The 19,321-nt window shown below is 45.7% G+C and overlaps 1 protein-coding gene across 6 annotated transcripts in view; it reads right to left on the bottom strand.

Annotated features, from left to right (window-relative positions):
• Positions 1–19,321, bottom strand: part of LOC140387960 (tyrosine-protein phosphatase non-receptor type 12-like) — a 198,333-nt gene that overhangs the window by 59,560 nt on the left and 119,452 nt on the right. For all 6 annotated transcript variants that reach the window (XM_072471346.1, XM_072471345.1, XM_072471348.1 and 3 more), the window contains exon 13: positions 13,375–14,336. In XM_072471346.1, the coding sequence (XP_072327447.1) occupies positions 13,375–14,336 (962 nt within the window). The remainder of the gene's footprint in view (positions 1–13,374; positions 14,337–19,321) is intronic.

Genomic DNA, 19,321 nt, shown 5'->3' with positions numbered 1-19,321 from the left:
CACGATGGAGTGGGACACACACGGACACACACGATGGAGTGGGACACACACACACACACGATGGAGTGGGGGGACACACACACGATGGAGTGGACGGACACACACTGGAGTGGACGGACACACACTGGAGTGGACGGACACACACACTGGAGTGGACACACACACTGGAGTGGACACACACACTGGAGTGGACACACACACTGGAGTGGGGACACACATACACACGCACACGACGGAGTGGGACACGCACACGACGGAGTGGGACACGCACACGACGGAGTGGGACACGCACGACATGGAGTGGGACACGCACGACATGGAGTGGGACACGCACGACATGGAGTGGGACAGACACAATATGGAGTGGGACAGACACAATATGGAGTGGGACACACGAGAAGATGGAGTGGACACACACACACACAAAGATGGAGTGGACACACACACAAAGATGGAGTGGACACACACACAAAGATGGAGTGGACACACATACAAAGATGAAGTGGACACACACACAAAGATGGATTGGGGTGGGGGTGCTGTTGTGGACGGCGGCAAAGACTCCACGAAATGCCAGGCTGACAGGGTACAGCTCACTTCATTCCACACTAGTCACAATAATCACTCTTCTCCACTTCCCGCAGGGTCACCTTCTCCGAACTGATTCCAGGTCGGGATTTATATTCTGTGGGGATCTCCATTTAAGAGGAAGCTCTCCCCATCGTCACCCGAGTAGCTCATACTCTGAGGTGAAGAGGGGAATCCTACTTTGAGTTTCTGCTGCTTCTGGCTATAACCCTGTTTCTGGACCTGGGGTGTTATTCTGTACGCTGGCTGCCTTTTTCAGATGTTGAAGCCTGGCCTACGACAAGGGTTAACGGTGCTATGACCGGTTGGATGGAGGGGTAGTTGCTTGCAGGGGAGAGAGAGGATCGAGCTTGCCTGCCCTTCAGTTGCCACGCCTGTGTCTCTTACTTGTTACTGGCTGCCACTCTGCTTATGGGCTGTGAGTTGAGCATAGGGCGGATTTTGGTTGGCCTGCTACTGGGCTGAAAGTGTAAGAGAATGGACACGAAATGGAGCATGGGCTGGCAGCTTTGCCTTGTACTTAACTGTTTGTTGAGTTTCTTGTGGTTGCTCTATATTTTGACTTTTTGTTTTGTAAAGAAACTGTTTGGGGCTGAACTGTGCATCCTCTGGAGAGGGGGGTGTTTCTCTCACACCGTGTATGTCCTTTTCTGGTGGTCTGTGCTCTTTGTTTGCGTGCCTTTCCGTCGATGTGGGGTCACCGTTAGGGGGGCTGGGGGTGTTTGCTTGCTTGAGAGCTGGTGTTTTTTTATTGGTGTCTTGTAAATGCCTTTAGCATATCACTGATTTTCGTGACTGTTTTTAGCATGTTGCTGATTCTTTTGCATTCTTGAGTTGTCAATAAGCTTAAAATATTTGTAGGAGGGGAAGTGGATGCTATACGAGCACTGTCCCTGTCTCCCCACCCCCCACCTCTCCAAAGTCCAGGATGTCCATGTCCTCAGGTGGAGGATCCCATTGCCGCCCGGGTTGTGTGTGGAGTTCCAGGGGGGTACAGCCGGCCCAGGAGGTGTGTAGCATGCTGGCGACCGGCGTTTCCATGATGAACGCAAGGCTGCTGGTACATTTGGTGCTGCCGTATCGTCCGCGGGTGGTCCAATGTCCATATCGGAATCTGTCTCGCTGTCTACTCGATCATTGACTGGGTCCACGGGCACCCCAGGCCCACCCGGCATCTCAATGGTCAAGAGGAGGCAGAACGGGCGGGTGGGGCCCTGGTTCCCCTCTGGTTTCGGGGCTCCTTCTGTCGTACGGGTGACAGAGTCCGGGTCCTGCATTGGGCCTCCCGGCTATATGCCAGTGGTTCTAGGTTGCGTCGTCTTAAGTGGTCACGGTGGCAGTGTGTCTCTGCGCCCTGTACCTGGATTGTGTAGGAGGCTGGCCCCGTTGTGCGGAGGACTAATCAAGGGATCCATGCGGCTCTGGTCCACAAGTTCCTCACATAAACCGTGTCAGCTGTCGTGAAGGTGCATGCCTGTGGGCGGCGGTGAGAGCCCGTCTGAGCGGTCCTGCCGCTGATGGACCTGTGGCCCAACGTCGGGGAGGACGAGGTTGCCCCATGAGCAACTCTGCCGGTGCAATGCCGGTTGTGGAGTGAGGCGTCGTACGATTAGTGAAAAGAAACCGTGCCAAGCGCCTTTCCCACGACCCCAAGGTCACCTTTCTCATGGCTCTTTTGAACGTTTGCACCGCTCATTTGGCTAGCCCATTGGAGGCTGGATGGTACGGGACCATCCGCACGTGCCTGATGCTATTCGTGACTATGAACGAAGCGAACTCCTGGCTTGAGAACGCTGTCCCATTGTCGGACACCGGGACCTCGGGCAGTCCATGCGTGCTAAAACATGGCCCTCAGTCTGTCCGTTGTTGCTCGTGTGGTCGCCGTGGGGACCCGGTGTACTTCCAGCCACTCGACTGGGCACCCACTGATAAGGAATGTGGCCCCTTGAAATGGGCCGGCAAAAGTTGTTGTGTACATGGGATCAAGGCTTCCCAGGCCACTCCCAGGGGTGCATCGGGACTGCCGGTGGGGCCTTCTGGTGTTCCTGGCATGGGGTGCAATTTCGGGCCACCTGATCAATTTTGCCATCCAGTCCGGGCCACCAAACGTATCTGCGCACCAACATTTTCATCTTGGCCACCCAGGGTGCCCATTTTGGAGATCTTTCAACAGGGGCGCGTGCTCCCTTTTGGGTACAACCACCCGCTTCCACAACAGAAGGATGCAGTCTTTGACACTCATCTCGGGTACCTTGGCGATGTAGGCCCTCAGCTCTTCTGGTATCGCCTTATGTCAGGCCCCATATTGGACCATATGTCGGACCCTCGACAACTCGGGGTCGGTCTGGGTCCATCCCATCTTTTTCGCCAGTGTTGTAGACGGAGGCAGAAACTCCATGAGAGGCAAGGCTGACAGGGTACAACTCACTTTATTCCACACTAGTCACAATAATCACTCCTCTCCACTCCCCGCAGGGTCTCCTTCCGTGAACTGTTTCCAGGGTGGGGTTTATATTCTGTGGGGCGCCCCTCCAATTAGGAGGCTCCGCCTCCTAGTCACCTGAGTAGCTCATACTCAGATGTAGGAGGGGAAGCAGATGCTACACGAGCTCTGTCCCTCTAGAGGGTTTTAACAGGGAGGGGCACACAAAGATGGAGTGGGGGGAAACACAACAATGTTGTTGCGCTATTTTATTTCACAAATATAAAATCTCAACCATAATTATTTAAAAGATCTACCGGGCAAATACATCACATTTCATAGAATCCTTACAGTGCAGAAGGAGGCCATTCGGCCCATCGAGTCTGCACCGACCTTCTGAAAGAGCTCTCCACCCAAGTCCACTCCACCGCCCTAGCTCAACAACCCTTAACCTTTTCTAAACCTTTGGACACCAAGGGACAATTTTATCATGGCCAATCCACCTAACCTTCACATCTTTGGACTGCGGGAAGAAACCGGAGCACCCGGAGGAAACCTAGGGAGACACGGGGAGAATGTGCAAACTCCACACAGACAGTCACCCAAGCTGGAATTGAACTTGGGTCCCTGGCATTGCGAGGCAGCAACCACAGTGCCATCATGCCGTGCCACCCGGCCATTTAATGAACAGTGGTGCGGCAGGCAGTGATATGTGGTTTGAACAAAGCTAACAGTGGAATGGTTAAGTTAAGACGCCAGTTTTGAATACCCAGTTTTAAAATGCACTGTTTAGGCATAGATAATAGAAAGCCATTTGCCTAACTGTTATCTTGACCGTAGAATCAAGCCAATGCTGCTCACTAGGGATTTTTATACTCAATTTTCTCCAACACTATGGTGAAAGATAGATAAAGCTTCTAAACTGAGCAGTATTTAATGAACAGAAGAGATTGGTTTAAACGTAGTTAAATGCTGCAGAGTATAAATGTACTTCACTCCAGTAGCATCCAACTCCTTCATGATTGGAACCTATCACCAGAGTTTGGTCATTAACACTTCAAAAATAGGACAGCACGGTGGCACAGTGGATTAGCCCTGTTGACTCATGGCGCCGAGGTCCCAGGTTCGATCCCGGCTCTGGGTCACTGTCCGTGTGGAGTTTGCACATTCTCCCCGTGTCTGCGTGTTTCGCCCCCACAGCCCAAAGATGTGCAGGGTAGGTGGATTGGCCATGCTAAATTGCCCCTTAATTGGAAAAATGAATTGGGTACTCTAAAATGTTTTATTTTTTTTTATAAAACACTTCAAATATTTTAATACTTTGTTACAAACATCCATTTCATTCAATCTGGGACACCTTGAGCAAACAGACAAAGTAACATTTAATCCTATGCAAATTTTCCCCAAATATTGCAGTGGAATTGCATAAATGTCAAGTCCAATTTTGTACTGCACATCCATTGAATCTGATATCTTATTTTAGGAGACTTTCTCAAAGCTTCTAACTCCTCCATTCTCAATTATTCACAATCTGCATCGCAAGACACTAAACCTTTAAGTATTACTTACGTATCATTTAATAATTGCTCATCTAGGAGAAATTCTCTGATTCCCAAAAGACTTCTGCTATCCTTTGCAGTCTTCGAGGCTTCATCCCCGCCTATTTCTCATCTACATGCTTCCCCTCGGTGACATTATCTGAAAGCACAGGGTCAGTTTGCTGACAGCACCACCTCACTCAACTCCTCTCCAATTGCTAAATTATCAGACTGATTTTCTGATATCCAGTACAGGAGGAGTAGAAACTTTCAATTAAATATTGGAAAAACTGAAGCCATTGTTTTTTGTCCCTGCTCCAGAGTCTGTACCCTAGCTACCAACTCTGTCCTTTACCCTGGCAAGTCTGAGATTAAACCAGTTTGTTTGGAATCTTGGCATCACATCTGATCTCATATTCATGCTACCATTAAGACTGCTTAGTTCCACCTTGTAACATCACCCAGCTTTTCCCGGCACAGCTCATCTTCTGTCGAAACTCTCCATTACCTCTAAATTAGAGGCTGGTTTAGCACAGTGGGCTAAACAGCTGGCTTGTAATGCAGAAAAATGCCAGCAGCGCGGTTTCAATTCCCGTACCAGCCTCCCCGAACAGGCGAATGTGGCGACTAGGGGCTTTTCACAGTAACTTCATTGAAGCCTACTTGTGACAATAAGCGATTATTATAATAAATTATTCAACACTCTCTTGGCTGGTCTCCATTCTCCCTCAAAAGGGAGGTCATCTAAAACTGTGCTGCCTGTGTCCCAACTCGCACCCATTCACCTACCATCTCTCGCCTACACTATTTCAGGCTAAGCAGCGCCTCAATTTTTAAATTCTCACCTTTGTTTAAAATCCATCCATGGCCTTGAACCTCCCTGCCTGCTGTAGCTTCCAGTTTCACAACCTTGGAGATTCTCTACACTTTTCGAATTTTGGCTTCTAGAACATCTGCTTTTCAGCGTTTGCCCATTGGTGGCCTAGGCTCTAAGCTCTGGAATTTCCAGTCTACACCGTCTTTCTACCTTGGTTCTCTGCTTTAAGACACTCCCACTACCACTTTGATGAAGCTTTTGGTTATCTGACCGAGTATCTACTTTATGTGGCTTTGTGTCATAGTTTGTTTTATATTGCTCTTGTAAAGCATCTTGGAGCACTTTATGACATTAAAGCTACCATATAAAGAGGTTATTGTAGTGTGCAGCTAATATTGTAATCACAATCTTTAGCCATGGTCAGGTAGGTACATGTCATTTGTGTCCCCTCCCTAGTGTTTTTTTAACACCTATGATGATCATTAGGATCTTTAATCCCATCCATTAGATATTGAAACGGAACTTTAAACAGGTTAAAATCAGCACAGCATTAATGGCTTCTGAAGGTGCCTATTCTATTAAGCTACAAATATTGGGAGGAGCAGAAGGGTAATTAAGAGGGGAGGAGAAAAATAGAGGGAAGCGAGTTTCTAATTTTTATTTCCACTTATTCTGCCGGAAGTCGCTGGATAGCCCGTAGGATGTTATTTTTTTAAAATAGCACACATCCCCGAGCTACATTGAGGCGGTGGTGGGTTGCTACTTAATCCACTGCAGTCACTGTAGCAATGGTATTCCCACCATAGTGTTAGGTCATTAAGATTTTGACTCAGCAATAAAGGAATGGCATCAAATGTCCAAATCGGTACGCTAGGTGACTTGCAGGTGAACTCGTAGCTGACAATGTTCCCATGATGCTGCTGCTTTTATCCTTCTTCACAGTAAAGGTCACAAAGCTGCTAAAGGTAGCATGTACTGAAGACACAATGCACCAGTCGTGAAGGGAGTAGCAGGGGCACTGATCAAACAGACAGCTTAGTCCTGGATGGCGTCAAGCTCCAAATGCTGCGATGGCTGAACCAGTTTAGATACCGGATGAGTATTCTAGCGCCCGCTTCATGAGAGTTATATAGATGGTGGAAATATCCTTCCACCTTATAGAAAACAGAATGACAATATAGAGAACCTCCTAAAAAGAGAGGTACCGAAATACCTACAGAGAAGTTGCAAAGGAAACAAAATGCACAACACTTCTTGTGGGTAGCCTTTTCAATACATACTGCATTTTTCTCACCGAAGTAACAAAACCACAGCTTAACACACGCAACAAGAATAGCAAAAATATAAAAACGTTAGAATTCTACATCTCAGAATAACATCGATCACTCTTCTCTGAACTCTAAATAAAGTTCAATACTTAAACCAACTAAGATATATACCATTTCCCTTTGCATTTTAATACCAAATCACAAAGTGAAAAAATAATTAAACACTACCAATCAAGTGCCTTATACTAGGGCCCACTGGCTGAGAGATAACTCCTGTAACAATGCCTCTGAACAATGAATTGTACAAACAATTTATACAGAGAGAAAATGTATACAGAAATTTTTTTTTGTTTTTGCCAAAATGTTTCTAAAATTTTGTAGAGATTTTCTTTACTCCAGATATCACACTTTTAAAAGAAATGTCTTTATTTCTGACCTGCTTTAAAAAAGCAGGCTACATTAAAAGCTGAAAATAGCTATACTCTGGACTTCACGAGTAGTGAAACAGTTGAATTAAAATGATCAGATCTGGATTAAAACCAATTTTCACCCAGCACCATTTACAACTTTTTTTTTGTAGGAATTTAACTTGGTTGTCAATTGTTATGGGTGCAAAATGGTAGAAGCTGCTCAAGGAACAAGGCAAGATTTTTTTTTCTTTGACAAGTAATTAATCTTTCAAAACTGTCAATTTTTATGCAAATATTGTACTTTGTTAAACTTGTACATTAACTATTTCTCGGCATATATTTTAATCTAGATTAGCATAACCATTATTGTAAAATAATCTCTTAGCAATATCTTAGAATTAAAACCCTATAATTTTCATAAATATATATATATACACATGTAGAGATAGCATATGCAAATTATGCTCTAAAACCATTGATCTATAACAAAATAATAAAAGGACTTCCGGTGGCGGCCATGGAGGAGGAGGTCGCACATTCAATAGCTCCCGCCTGAAACAGACCTTTGGTCCTTTTTTCCCGGTTTTTTGTGGACTTTATGAAATAAAGCGGTGGAGTGAGCAATAGTAAGGAGGATTCCCCCCCGGATGTATGGATAGCTGGACCAGAAGTGGCTGTGTGAAATGAGTTAGTCCCGATAGAGGGAAGAGAGTGGAGCTGGCAGTGCGGCGAAACATGGCAGACGGCAAGGACCAGGGAGCGGTGGCTCATTGGCCGAAGGAGCAGCAGATGGAGTTCTTCAAGAGTTGCTTTGCCGAGCTAAAAGAGGATACACTTGACCCGATGAAAGCATCGATCGACCAAATGGTCGCGACTCAGGCGGCCCAGGGGAAAGCGATTAAGGAGATAGAGTTAAAACCATCCAACCAAGAGGACAAGATAACTGTACTGGAGCACAAGGTGGAGGTGCTAGATGACCGCCACAGGAAGATCCAGGAGGAGCTGGAGAGCAGGACCAGGAGGCAGAATGTAAGAATCGTTGGCCTTCCTGAAGGCATTGAGGGACCAGATGCGGGAGCATATGTGTAGGGTATGCTGGAGTCGCTGATGGGAGCGGGGACTTTCCCTCGACCCCTAGAGCTGGACGGAGCGCACAGAGCCCTTGCAAGGAAGCCCAAGGCGAATGACCCGCCGAGGGCCATGGTGGTTCGTTTTCACCATTTTTCAGATAAGGTGCGCGTCTTGCAGTGGGCCAAGAAGGAACGAAGCAGCAAGTGGGAGAACAGTGAGGTGCGCATCTATCAGGATCTGGGAGCGGAGCTGGCCAAGAGACGTGCTGGGTTCAACTGGGCAACGGCGACCCTCTTTAAGAAGGGAGTGAAGTTTGGGGTGCTATACCCAGCGAGGCGGTGGCTAACGCATGAAGATCGGCACTACTATTTCGAGTCGCCAGATGATGTTTGGACATTTATTAAAGAGAACTTGGACTCGAGTAAAAAAACACTTAAGCTCCAGAGATGGGATGTGGCAGTGGTTTGTAATTGTGTTCTGTTTTAAACAAGATTGTATTTAGTCTTGGGCGAGAGAATGGGCTGGAGGGATGGGGGGAGGGCGCTTTGTTTCGCAGGGAGTTGATACTGGGGGGGGCCCTGAAGTTAGCATTATCCTTCGGGGAGAATGGGTTTTGTTTTAAGTGAGTGTTTCTGTTCTGTTTTATGGTGATGTTAATGTCTTCTTGAGAGCTGTTGTTTACTTACTGGGGAATGTGATCCTGTAAATAGGTTTTTTCTATGTGGGGAGAGGGGTCCGAACAATAAGGTGATGGTCTGGTCGGCTCCAGGGGCGGGGGTTATCGGGGTCAGCATGGGGGAGCTGACTCTCGGAAGCGCAGTGGGGTGTGAGCTAGTGTTCAGTTGGTGTCTGACTTGGGAGATTAGGTTTCTGGTGCTATGGTGGGGTGGGGGGGGGGGGGGGGGGGGTGCTATGGTGGTGGGGGGAGGGGGGGGGGGGTGCTATGGTGGTGGGGGGAGGGGGGGGGGGTAGCAGCCCCCCGCCCAGGCTGATTACGTGGAACGCGAGAGGTCTGAATGGGCCAGTTAAGAGAGCACGCGTGTTCACACATTTAAAGGGACTAAAGGCAGACGTGGCAATGCTCCAGGAGACACATCTAAAGGTCACAGACCAGATGATATTAAGGAAGGGTTGGGTTAGTCAGGTGTTCCACTCAGGACTGGACTCGAAGACCAAGGGGGTAGCAATTTTGATTAGTAAGCGAGTGGCATTTGAGGCCGAGAGAATTGTGGCTGATAAAGGGGATAGGTATATAAAGGGGGTAGGTATATAAGCGTCTATGCCCCGAACTGGGACGACGTGGACTTTATGATGCGCGCGTTAGGCAAAATCCCGGACCTAGAGTCACACAACTTGATCATTACGGCGGCAGCAAAGGAATTGAAGGGCTTTATGGAGCAGATGGGGGGCATTGGCCCCTGGAGGTTCACACGGCCGAGGGTAAAGGAGTTTTCTTTTTTCTCCCACATCCACAAAGTTTATTCCCGTATTGACTTTTTTGTTATGGGCAGGGCATTGATCCTGAAAGTGGCAGGAATGGAATACTCGGCGATTACAGTCTCGGACCATGCCCCTCACGGGGTGGATTTGCGGCTTAGGGAGGAAAGAGGGCAGCGTCCGCTGTGGAGACAAGATGTGGGGTTGTTAGCGGCCGAGGTGGTTTGCAGGCGGGTAAATAAGAATATCCCGGACTACCTGGAAACAAACGACACGGGAGAGGTATCGGCAGCAACAGTCTGGAAAGCCCTGAAGGCAGTTGTTAGAGGGGAACTAATAGCGATCCGGTCTCATATAGAAAAGAAGGAAAGGGCGGAGAGGGAGAGATTAGTGGAGGAGATACTTCGGGTGGATAGGAGTTATGCGGAGGCCCCAGAAGCGGGGCTCCTGAGGGAGCGGCGTAAGCTACAGACGGGAGTTTGAATTGCTGACCACAGGGAAAGCAATAGAACAGCTGAGAAAGGCTACGGGGGCAGTTTATGAGTATGGGGAGAAAGCGAGCAGAATGCTGGCACACCAGCTTAGGAAGAGAGAGGCGGCCTGGGAGATTGGTGGGGTAAAGAATAAGGAGGGTAATTTGGTCTTGGGCCCCATGAGGTTTTTACGGAATTCTACAGCAAATTATATGAGTCGGAACCCCCGGCGGGAGCGGAAGGGATGAGGCAATTTCTGGACCAGTTGAGGTTCCTGAGGGTGCTGGAGGGCCTGGTGGAGGGGCTGGGGGCCCCGATCGAGATAGAAGAAATTATTAAGGGGTAAGGGCATGCAGTCGGGAAAAGCTCCGGGGCCGGATGGCTTTCCGGTGGAATTTTTAAAGAAACTTTCAGAGACATTGAACCCACTGGTGATGAGGACCTTTAATGAGGCTAGAGAGAAGGGAATCCTCCTCCCTACATTGTCGCAGGGCTCGAACTCACTCATTCTTAAACAGGAGAAGGACGCTGAACAATGTGGGTCTTACAGGCCTATCTCGCTTCTAAATGTGGATGCCAAACTATTGGCTAAGATCTTGGCCACAAGGATAGAGGATTGTGTCCTAGGGGTGATAGGGGAAGACCAGACTGGATTTGTTAAGGGCAGGCAACTTAATGCCAATGTGCGGAGGCTTTTAAATATTGTTGTGATGCCCTCGGAAGGAGGGGAAGCAGAGGTTGTGGCAGCAATGAATGCAGAGAAAACCTTTGATCGGGTGGAGTGGGAGTACCTGTGGGAGGCGCTGGGTAGGTTTGGGTTTGGTGAGGACTTTATTCGGTGGGTGCGATTGCTGTACCAGGCGCCTGTGGCAAGGGTGTGCACGAACCGGCTGAGGTCGGGGTATTTTAAATTGCACCGGGGGACGAGGCAGGGGTGCCCCCTCTCCCCGCTATTATTTGCTCTAGCCATTGTTTTGGACATGCCCGAAGCTTGGAGAGTTCTGGCAGGGGTTTGCCAAGGCTATGTTCAAGGTGCGAGGTACGCGGGTGGTGCAGAGTCCAGAGGTGGCGATCTTTGGAGTGTCAGAAGATCCGGGGGTTCTGGGAGTGAAAGAGGCCGACGTTCGTATATATGGATTTTAGTAAGGCGTTTGATAAGGTTCTCCATGGTCGGCTATCCCATAGAAGACAGAGGGTGGTGGTGGATGGAAAATTTTCAGACTAGAGACCAGTTACCAGCGGTGTACCACAGGGATCAGTGCTGGGTCCTCTGCTATTTGTGATTTTTATCAATGACTTGGATGAGGGGGCTGAAGGGTGGGTCAGTAAATTTGCTGATGACACCAAGATTGGTGGAGTAGTGGATGAGGTGGAGGGCTGTTGTAGGCTGCAAAGAGACATTGATAGGATGCAGAGCTGGGTCGAAAAATGGCAGATGGAGTTTAACCTTGATAAGTGCGAGGTGATTTGTTTTGGTAGAAAACATTTGAATGCGGATTACAGGGTCAACGGCAGGGTTCTGAGGAATGTGGTGGAACAGAGAGATCTTGGGGTTCATGTCCACAGATCTCTGAAGGTTGCCACTCAAGTGGATAGAGCCGTGAAGAAGGCCTATGGTGTGTTAGCGTTTATTAACAGGGGGCTTGAGTTTAAGAGCCGCGGGGTTATGCTGCAACTGTACATGACCCTGGTGAGACCACATTTGGAGTATTGTGTGCAGTTGTGGTCACCTCACTGTAGGAAGGATGTGGAAGCATTGGAAAGAGTGCAAAGGAGGTTTACCAGGATGCTGCCTGGTTTGCAGGATAGGTCTTATGAGGAAAGGTTGGGGGAGCTAGCGCTTTTCTCTTTGGAGCGGAGGAGGATGAGAGGCGACTTAATAGAGGTTTATAAGATGATGAGGGGGATAGATAGAGTGGACGTTCAAAGACTATTTCCTCGGGTGGATGTAGCTGTTACAAGGAGGCATAACTATAAACTTCAGGGTGGGAGATATAGGAGGGATGTCCGAGGTAGGTTCTTTACTCAGAGAGTGGTTAGGGTGTGGAATGGACTGCCTGCTGTGATAGTGGAGTCGGACACTTTAGCAACTTTCAAGCGGTTATTGGATAGGCAAATGGAGCACACCAGAATGACAGGGAGTGGGATAGCTTGATCTTGGTTTCGGACAATGCTCGGCACAACATCGAGGGCCGAAGGGCCTGTTCTGTGCTGTACTGTTCTATTTATGTTCTATGTTCTGGCCTTTGCTTCCCTGGTAGCCCGGAGACGGATCCTTTTAATGTGGAGGGACTCAAAACCCCCGAGTGTAGAGACCTGGGTCAATGACATGGCTGGGTTTCTCAGCCTCGAGAAAATAAAGTTTGCCTTAAGAGGATCAATGCTAGGGTTCTCCCAGAAGTGGCAGTCATTCGTCGACTTTCTTGGAGAAATTAAAAATGTCGGCAGTAGCAGCATTCCGAGGGGGAAGGGGGGGGGGGTTAAAGTGTTATTTCATGTGGTGTGTGTCGATCGAGCCGATTGGGGAAATGTCTATTTTTTCACCATGTTAATGTTCAATGTTTGCTGGTTTTTGTTTTTGTTATAAAATTTTACAAATACTTCAATAAAAATATTTTTTTTAACAACAGAATTATAAAAGCAAAATACTGCAGATGCTGGAAATCTGGAATAAAAACGGAAAATGCTGGATAGTCTAGCAGCATCTGCGCAGACAGAAATAGAATTAACGTTTTGAGTCCGTGTGACCTTTCTTCAGAACTGAAGAGGAGTAGAAATGGAGTTCAAGGGCAGCACGGTGGCGCAGTGGGTTAGCCCTGCAGCCTCACAGCACCAAGGTCCCAGGTTCGATCACGGCTCTGGGTCACTGTCCGTGTGGAGTTTGCACATTCTCCCCGTGTTTGCGTGGGTTTTGCCCCCACAACCCAAAGATGTGCAGGCTAGGTGGATTGGCCACGCTATATTGCCCCTTAATTGGAAAAAATTAATTGGGTACACTAAGTTTATTTTTAAAAAAAATTTTTTAAATTTTTTAAAATGGGGTTCAACAGATCCACAGATGCTGCCAGAACTGCGGAGTTTATCCAGCATTTTCAGTGATCTGTAGCAGAACCTGGATTTGGGACATAGAAGAACTTGCGAACAGACATTTTTTTAAAGATAGGCGTAACTTTTAAATATCCATCCATTATATAACACAACTGCTATAAAGTCCAAAATACAACTAAAACCAAAATGCAAAGTGAAGTTTCATATCGTTTTTAAAAATGTTAGACTCCATAAAAATTAAGTGATCAATGACTTCCACTCCAAAACAGTATTGGATTTCTTAGTGTGAAGTAAACACTTACATTTCTGGACTCCTAAATTTAACTTGTTGGATGGGTGTTCCCGGGCAATAGACATGGGTGATATTTTTCTTGCTGATGGGGTTTCATTTTGTATTGAAGCAGTAACAATGGAACTTGTTAAAATACTGGTAACATTTTTAGGTACGGCTTTTCCAACATCCATCTCCTCCAGCTCTGAGTCAGAATGGAGAGGATTCGTAAAACTGAGGGGTGCCACATTTACACAGTGGTCACTGGTGTCCACAGCCAAATGCTGAACGCAAAGTATTTCTTTTGCTGATGGCTCTGCTGGTACAGCAGGTGCTTTAGAAGAGTGGCATTGAGTATTGTACAATTTATCACCAGTGGAAGACTTGCTAAGTGTAGTTGGTGTACATTCATGGCTTGCCTTGTTCCACAAGGCATGAGCTCTTTCTTTAAGTGGCAATTGTACTGGTCTCAAGACAACATCAGAATTCCTCTGTTCCTGAGCAGCATCAGTGTGCTGAATATCCACCTCTGAATTTACAGAAACCTGTCCACAGCTCAATTCCATGGACTTATTTGTTTGCTCAATCTCAATTGCTGAAGTGGACTTCAGTTTACTTGACGGCACTCTGTTAAAAGAACCGTTTCCTCCAAGTGGGGACACTTCAAAGCTTTTGGGTCCTTCTTGGAGTGGTATCTTCTTTATTTCAATACTCAGTTTTCTTTCTATTTTTTTCTCAATAGGTTCAGTGTGTGCAGCACAATTTTCGATCTTTTTGTAAGTATCCACAGGCTTATTGTAATTTTCATTGAGATCTGTGGAAGGTGGTGTAAACGAGTGCACCACTGGCTTGGGATGATATCGGTCATTATCTTGCCACACAGTAGTAACAGCTGGGTATGCAGATGGAGGAGAAGGAGTGAGGATAGGTGGTACTGGTTGGGGCTCTGGAGGCTGCAAGATTTCTTCTTTAGCGTCTCCTTCTACCAGGCAACTGTTGAAGTTTTTTTGATTGGGTGGTTGGCGAGTGGGTGGGGTGCAGGGGGAAAAGACAAGAGAAAAAATGGAAAAGGGTTAGCTAGCATCACCACTCAAAATTGGAAATAATTAAATCTACTTGTGAAGGCAAAGAATCTAGACACACAAAATAGGGACAAGAACTAAGTACGAGAAACTGTAAACAGAATTGAGGACACAGTACCACTGGCATTTTATGGTAATATGTGTTTCAAAGATGATATTTTGTTATTTTACATCGGGTGCCAGACAAATATTTGGACTACGATTTAAACCAATCTACAAGATGCCGCAGACAAGAATATCATAGCACCACTGCTTTGAGAGTACAAAACACTGCAAATTAAGATATTGTATTCAATGTCAAACCATGCAATTAAAGTTCCTGAATACTGCTTTTCCCTTCACGACTTAAAGAAATTAAGAAATAAATTAGTTCACAAACAGCAATTGAGTTCTTGTTCAGCTGGTTTAGATTCAAATGCAATTTCGCAAAAGAAAAATCACGTTCTGACAAATATCAAATTTCTTTATATGACAGTACTTTACGTTCATTATTCTCAAAGAACTCATTCTGATTTGCTGTTGCACTTTGTAACTGTTCAAGGACCTGGTTGTAATTTTATTATATAGTGGGTAAGATTTATAAAGTCGTAAAACCCGATGCACTATTTTTACAACTGTACTCAAAAAGTTAAAATAGAAGTTTACTTCCAGGATGTTGTGACAAGGTTATCACAATGAGAAAGCCGCTCACTGCACTGAATCACCACATATGCCACAGAAGGTGGAAAGTTTGTGTTCAATTCTCATTATTTCTAAGCAAAGAAAAAGGAAGTAATAGACAACGCAAAAACCATTTACTCAAACAAAATAGATAACATCTTCAAAGTTCATCAGTAAAAAGCATAAAGTTGAATGTAAAGATGGTGACAGAAATAAAACTTTTTGTCTGACATCGAGAACAGTATTGATCTCTAATTCTAACTGGGCAAAGCTCCAAGTACTAATGTTATACTGCCTGAACTCATCAACTCCTTGAAACCAGCACTCCTGCAGCATCTGAATGAACTTCTGTCTAGGCTGAAGAGGGTATAGGGTAGAATACGATTTGTAGAGCTTTTTGAATGCAGGAAAGCAAGTGCCAGCAACGTGAGGGAAGTTAGCCAGTGAGTTAAAGAACAGATGCATAATGGATACTTTTCTATCGAGTAGGGGCAATGAGTGACCCAATGTTGAAGTGGCGGATGTCAGTCTGGATGGGACCAGGCAGCACAGTGGGTGTACCTACACCTCAAGGACTGCAGCGGTTGAAGAAGGCAACTCACCAGCATCTTCTGAAGGGCAACTAGAGATGGGCAATAAATGCTGGCCTAACCAGCAACGCCCACATCCCATAAATGAATTTTTTTTAAAAGGCATAACTGTTCAGGAATAATTGGTTTACAATGCTTAACATATTACTAATTTTGATGATCTCATATCAAAGACCTTAACTGAAGAGGCATTTTTCAGCAATAGGAAGAGAATCATCGAATCATACAGTGCAGAAGGAAGCCATTCAGCCCATCAAGTCTGCACTGGCCCGGAGAAAGAGCACCCTACTTAAGCCCACTCCTCCACCCTATCACCATAACCCAGTTGCCCTATAAAGGGCAATTTAGCATGGCCAATCCACCCAACCTGCACATCTCCGGAGTACCCGGAGGAAACCCAACGCAGACACAGGGAGAAAGTGCAAACTCCACAGTCACCCGAGGCCGGAATTGAACCTGAGTCCCAGGACCTGTGAGGCAGCAGTACTAACCACTGTGCCACCGTGCCGCCCGAAATGTACATAGGTTTTACAAGCGAAAGCCACAAAGTGCAGATGGATTTAACACAATCAAATGATTTAAATGATATTAATCTTTATCTCCAGTTACAATTTGTTTTGAGAAGCAAAATAGGTTCTGATATTGGAAGTGGATTCAGGTGACAAGGGGACAAAGCCACTCTGTCCTTTGCCCAGCAATTTATGCAAGTAATCCAGTTTCAGACAGATTCGTAAATTGCACTTCCCACCTGGCACAGGAAATTTCTGATGAAACAGAAACCCACTAAACTATTTCCTAGATTCTATTTGGCTTGTTTCTCCTCCAACAGGAAGATGACCACCTCACCAACAATAAAGATCACAACACTGATCCTCTTGTATTACCCCATAGCATCCAGTTTAGCCTTTGTGGAAGTTCCCCTTAACACTCTCTGCATGCACATCACAATTATCATGGACATGCACGTCTGGCTAAAATTATTTGGATCTTCTTGCTCAACAATTTGTATTTTATTTCAAATCAATGGAAAATCTTTTGTGGTGTTTAAACCCATGCTGAATTCTACCCAAACAATACTTCAAGCAGAAATGTAATTTAAATTTATCAAAGTTTGCATTAAAATTGCCAACAGAAAATCATCCCTAATGGACACCTGGACTAGATGCTACATCTTTCAATACCAAAGCAGTAACCGATGCTCTGCTTTCTAACATTTCCATCCATATGCAGCTGGACTTAAGAGCTGCAGTACAGAAAGTGTTATCAGGATATTTATAAACCTAAATGTATCTGGAAACCAGAGACGAGTTAACTTTGTTTGTATTGGACAAAGAGGGGATAAAAGAGGAGAAAAAGCAGAAAGAGAGAAACAAAGAGAAAAGAAAAAAGTAAAGAGTGCATGGGGTTTGTAATGGGGACATCAAGAGAAAAGCAATCTGGATGATAAATCCAGAAAGGAAGGAGAAAGGAAGAATGAAAAAGGAGGTCATAGTTAATGTGGGTGTAGGTTAACTTGAGACAGACAGGAAAAGCTAAAATGAACATCAACCATCCTCCACCCCTTCTGCTAAAAGGTTGAGAAAAGTGTGAATCATGGTTTAATTTAAAGGAAATAGTGCTGTAATGGAGACTTGCTTAGTTAAACAAAAAGATATGTACAGTACAAGTTTAATCCTTCAAAATTGCAATCTTCTAACAGAATCTGGACACAATTAAAGCAGCATTACCTTGCTAGGTCACAAATTAAAAAAATTTCTGAGGTCTTACCAGATGCATTTCTCATGCCTCACACAAAAGTCATCTTACTCAGGCAACCACTATTTCTTCCTATATTCCAAAGCATGACCTAATGTGTAATGCCATGTGCCCTGAGCAATCAATACAACAGTTCATAGTCTGATTTTTATATAGGGTTTCCATTAAGCAACCATTTGTCATTCTTGTTCTCAGTGAATTTTATAAAAATAAATCAGTTCATGGGATGTGGGCGTCACTAGCTGGGCCAGCATTTTTCTACCCATCCCTGAGAGCATTTAAGAATCAATCATATTGCTTTGGATCTGGATTCACATGTAGCAGACGAGGTAAGATGATAGATTTCCTTCCCTAAAGAACTTTAGTGAATGGGTTTTTAATGACAATCAACAATGGTTTCAAAGCTCATAATTAGACTTTTAATTCCAGATTTTTATTGAATTCAAATTGCACCATCTTCCATTACCCTGGGTCGCTGGATTACACGTCCAGTGACAATACCACTATGCCACCACCTTCCCCGAATTAGCAAATTCAAATGAAAACCATAAATGCTCTGAACAAAATCAGAAAATACACAGGATATCGGTCAACATCTAGAGAGAAAAGATAGGTTAGAGCTTTTGGCAAAATGCTCAAATCAAAGCTGAAAAGAGATGAACAGATACATTGAAGAAATATTAACAAAATTAATAGAAATCAAGATAAGTATGAACAGAAATAAATACTGAATCAGTTCATGAATGAGAAGTAATTTGCGTTCCACTAAAAAATATATTGAGCAATAGGGAGGAGGTTTCCCAGCACTTAAGGAATACATTCTTCATTAATAATTATTGTCCTATTTGGTGTTTATAGGGACATTTGCATGTATGGAGTTCGTGCCTTGCCATGACATTGTTGTGTAGCTAAAATTGCAACTAAATAGAGTATCAAATTTCTGACATTTACACTTTGCACTCTGATTAGCTTCATGAGAAGCCAATTTGCCAGACCAAGGAAATTATTCACCTAATGAATTCCAGATACAAAACCTATGTTAAAGACCACAGGAAGACTCACCAGAGATAACTACACTTGCCTTGAATAGATTACGATGTGTACAAATTGCACATTGGTACATGTCAAGTGTTTTGTGCACTTGGATTGATAGCACCTAGTGTAGCTTCTGAGCAAAAAAAACCAATTAGCATCTCGACTGGTTTCTTTCTGCTCTGCTTCAGGGAAGGCCTCAGGAGCAATCAGATATCCTACTATATGCTGGCACTAACCATTTAAAAACTGGTATCGGGGATCTAGCGGGAGGGGGGGGGGTGGAAAGGAGGGAGGTGGGGAAGGGGGGGGGAAACAGGAGGGAGGTGGGGGGGAAGGGTTGCTGCTGCACTGGCCGAAAGAGAACGGGACACAGAAGAGGTGGCTGGGACGGGGGTCCCCCAGCTGGGGGACTGGAGAGTGAGGGAGACGCGGACAAGGGACTGGCCCAGAAAAGGAGATGGATAGTCGGCGGGGGGCAATGCTCCAAGAGACACACCTGAAGGTGGTGGACCAGGTCAGGTTAAGAAAGGGATGGGTAGGACAGGTATTTCACTCTGGATTGGATGCAAAAAATAGAGGGGTGGCAATTCTGGTGGGAAAGCATGTGTCATTTGAGGCCAAGACTATCGTAGCGGATAATGGAGGGAGATATGTGATGGTGAGCGGTAGGTTGCAAGGGACGTGGGTGGTGTTGGTAAATGTATACGCCCCGAACTGGGATGATGCTGGATTCATGAAGCGCATGTTGGGGCGCATTCCGGACCTGGAGATAGGAGGACTAATAATGGGAGGGGACTTCAATACGGTGCTGGACCCAGCACTGGACCGCTCCAGATCAAGGACGGGAAGGAGGCCG

Source organism: Scyliorhinus torazame, chromosome 13 (genome assembly GCF_047496885.1).
Source record: "Scyliorhinus torazame isolate Kashiwa2021f chromosome 13, sScyTor2.1, whole genome shotgun sequence".
Taxonomy (NCBI): domain Eukaryota; kingdom Metazoa; phylum Chordata; class Chondrichthyes; order Carcharhiniformes; family Scyliorhinidae; genus Scyliorhinus; species Scyliorhinus torazame.
The sequence above is the reverse complement of the archived record's forward strand: the minus strand, read 5'-3'. Positions and strand labels throughout refer to the sequence as shown.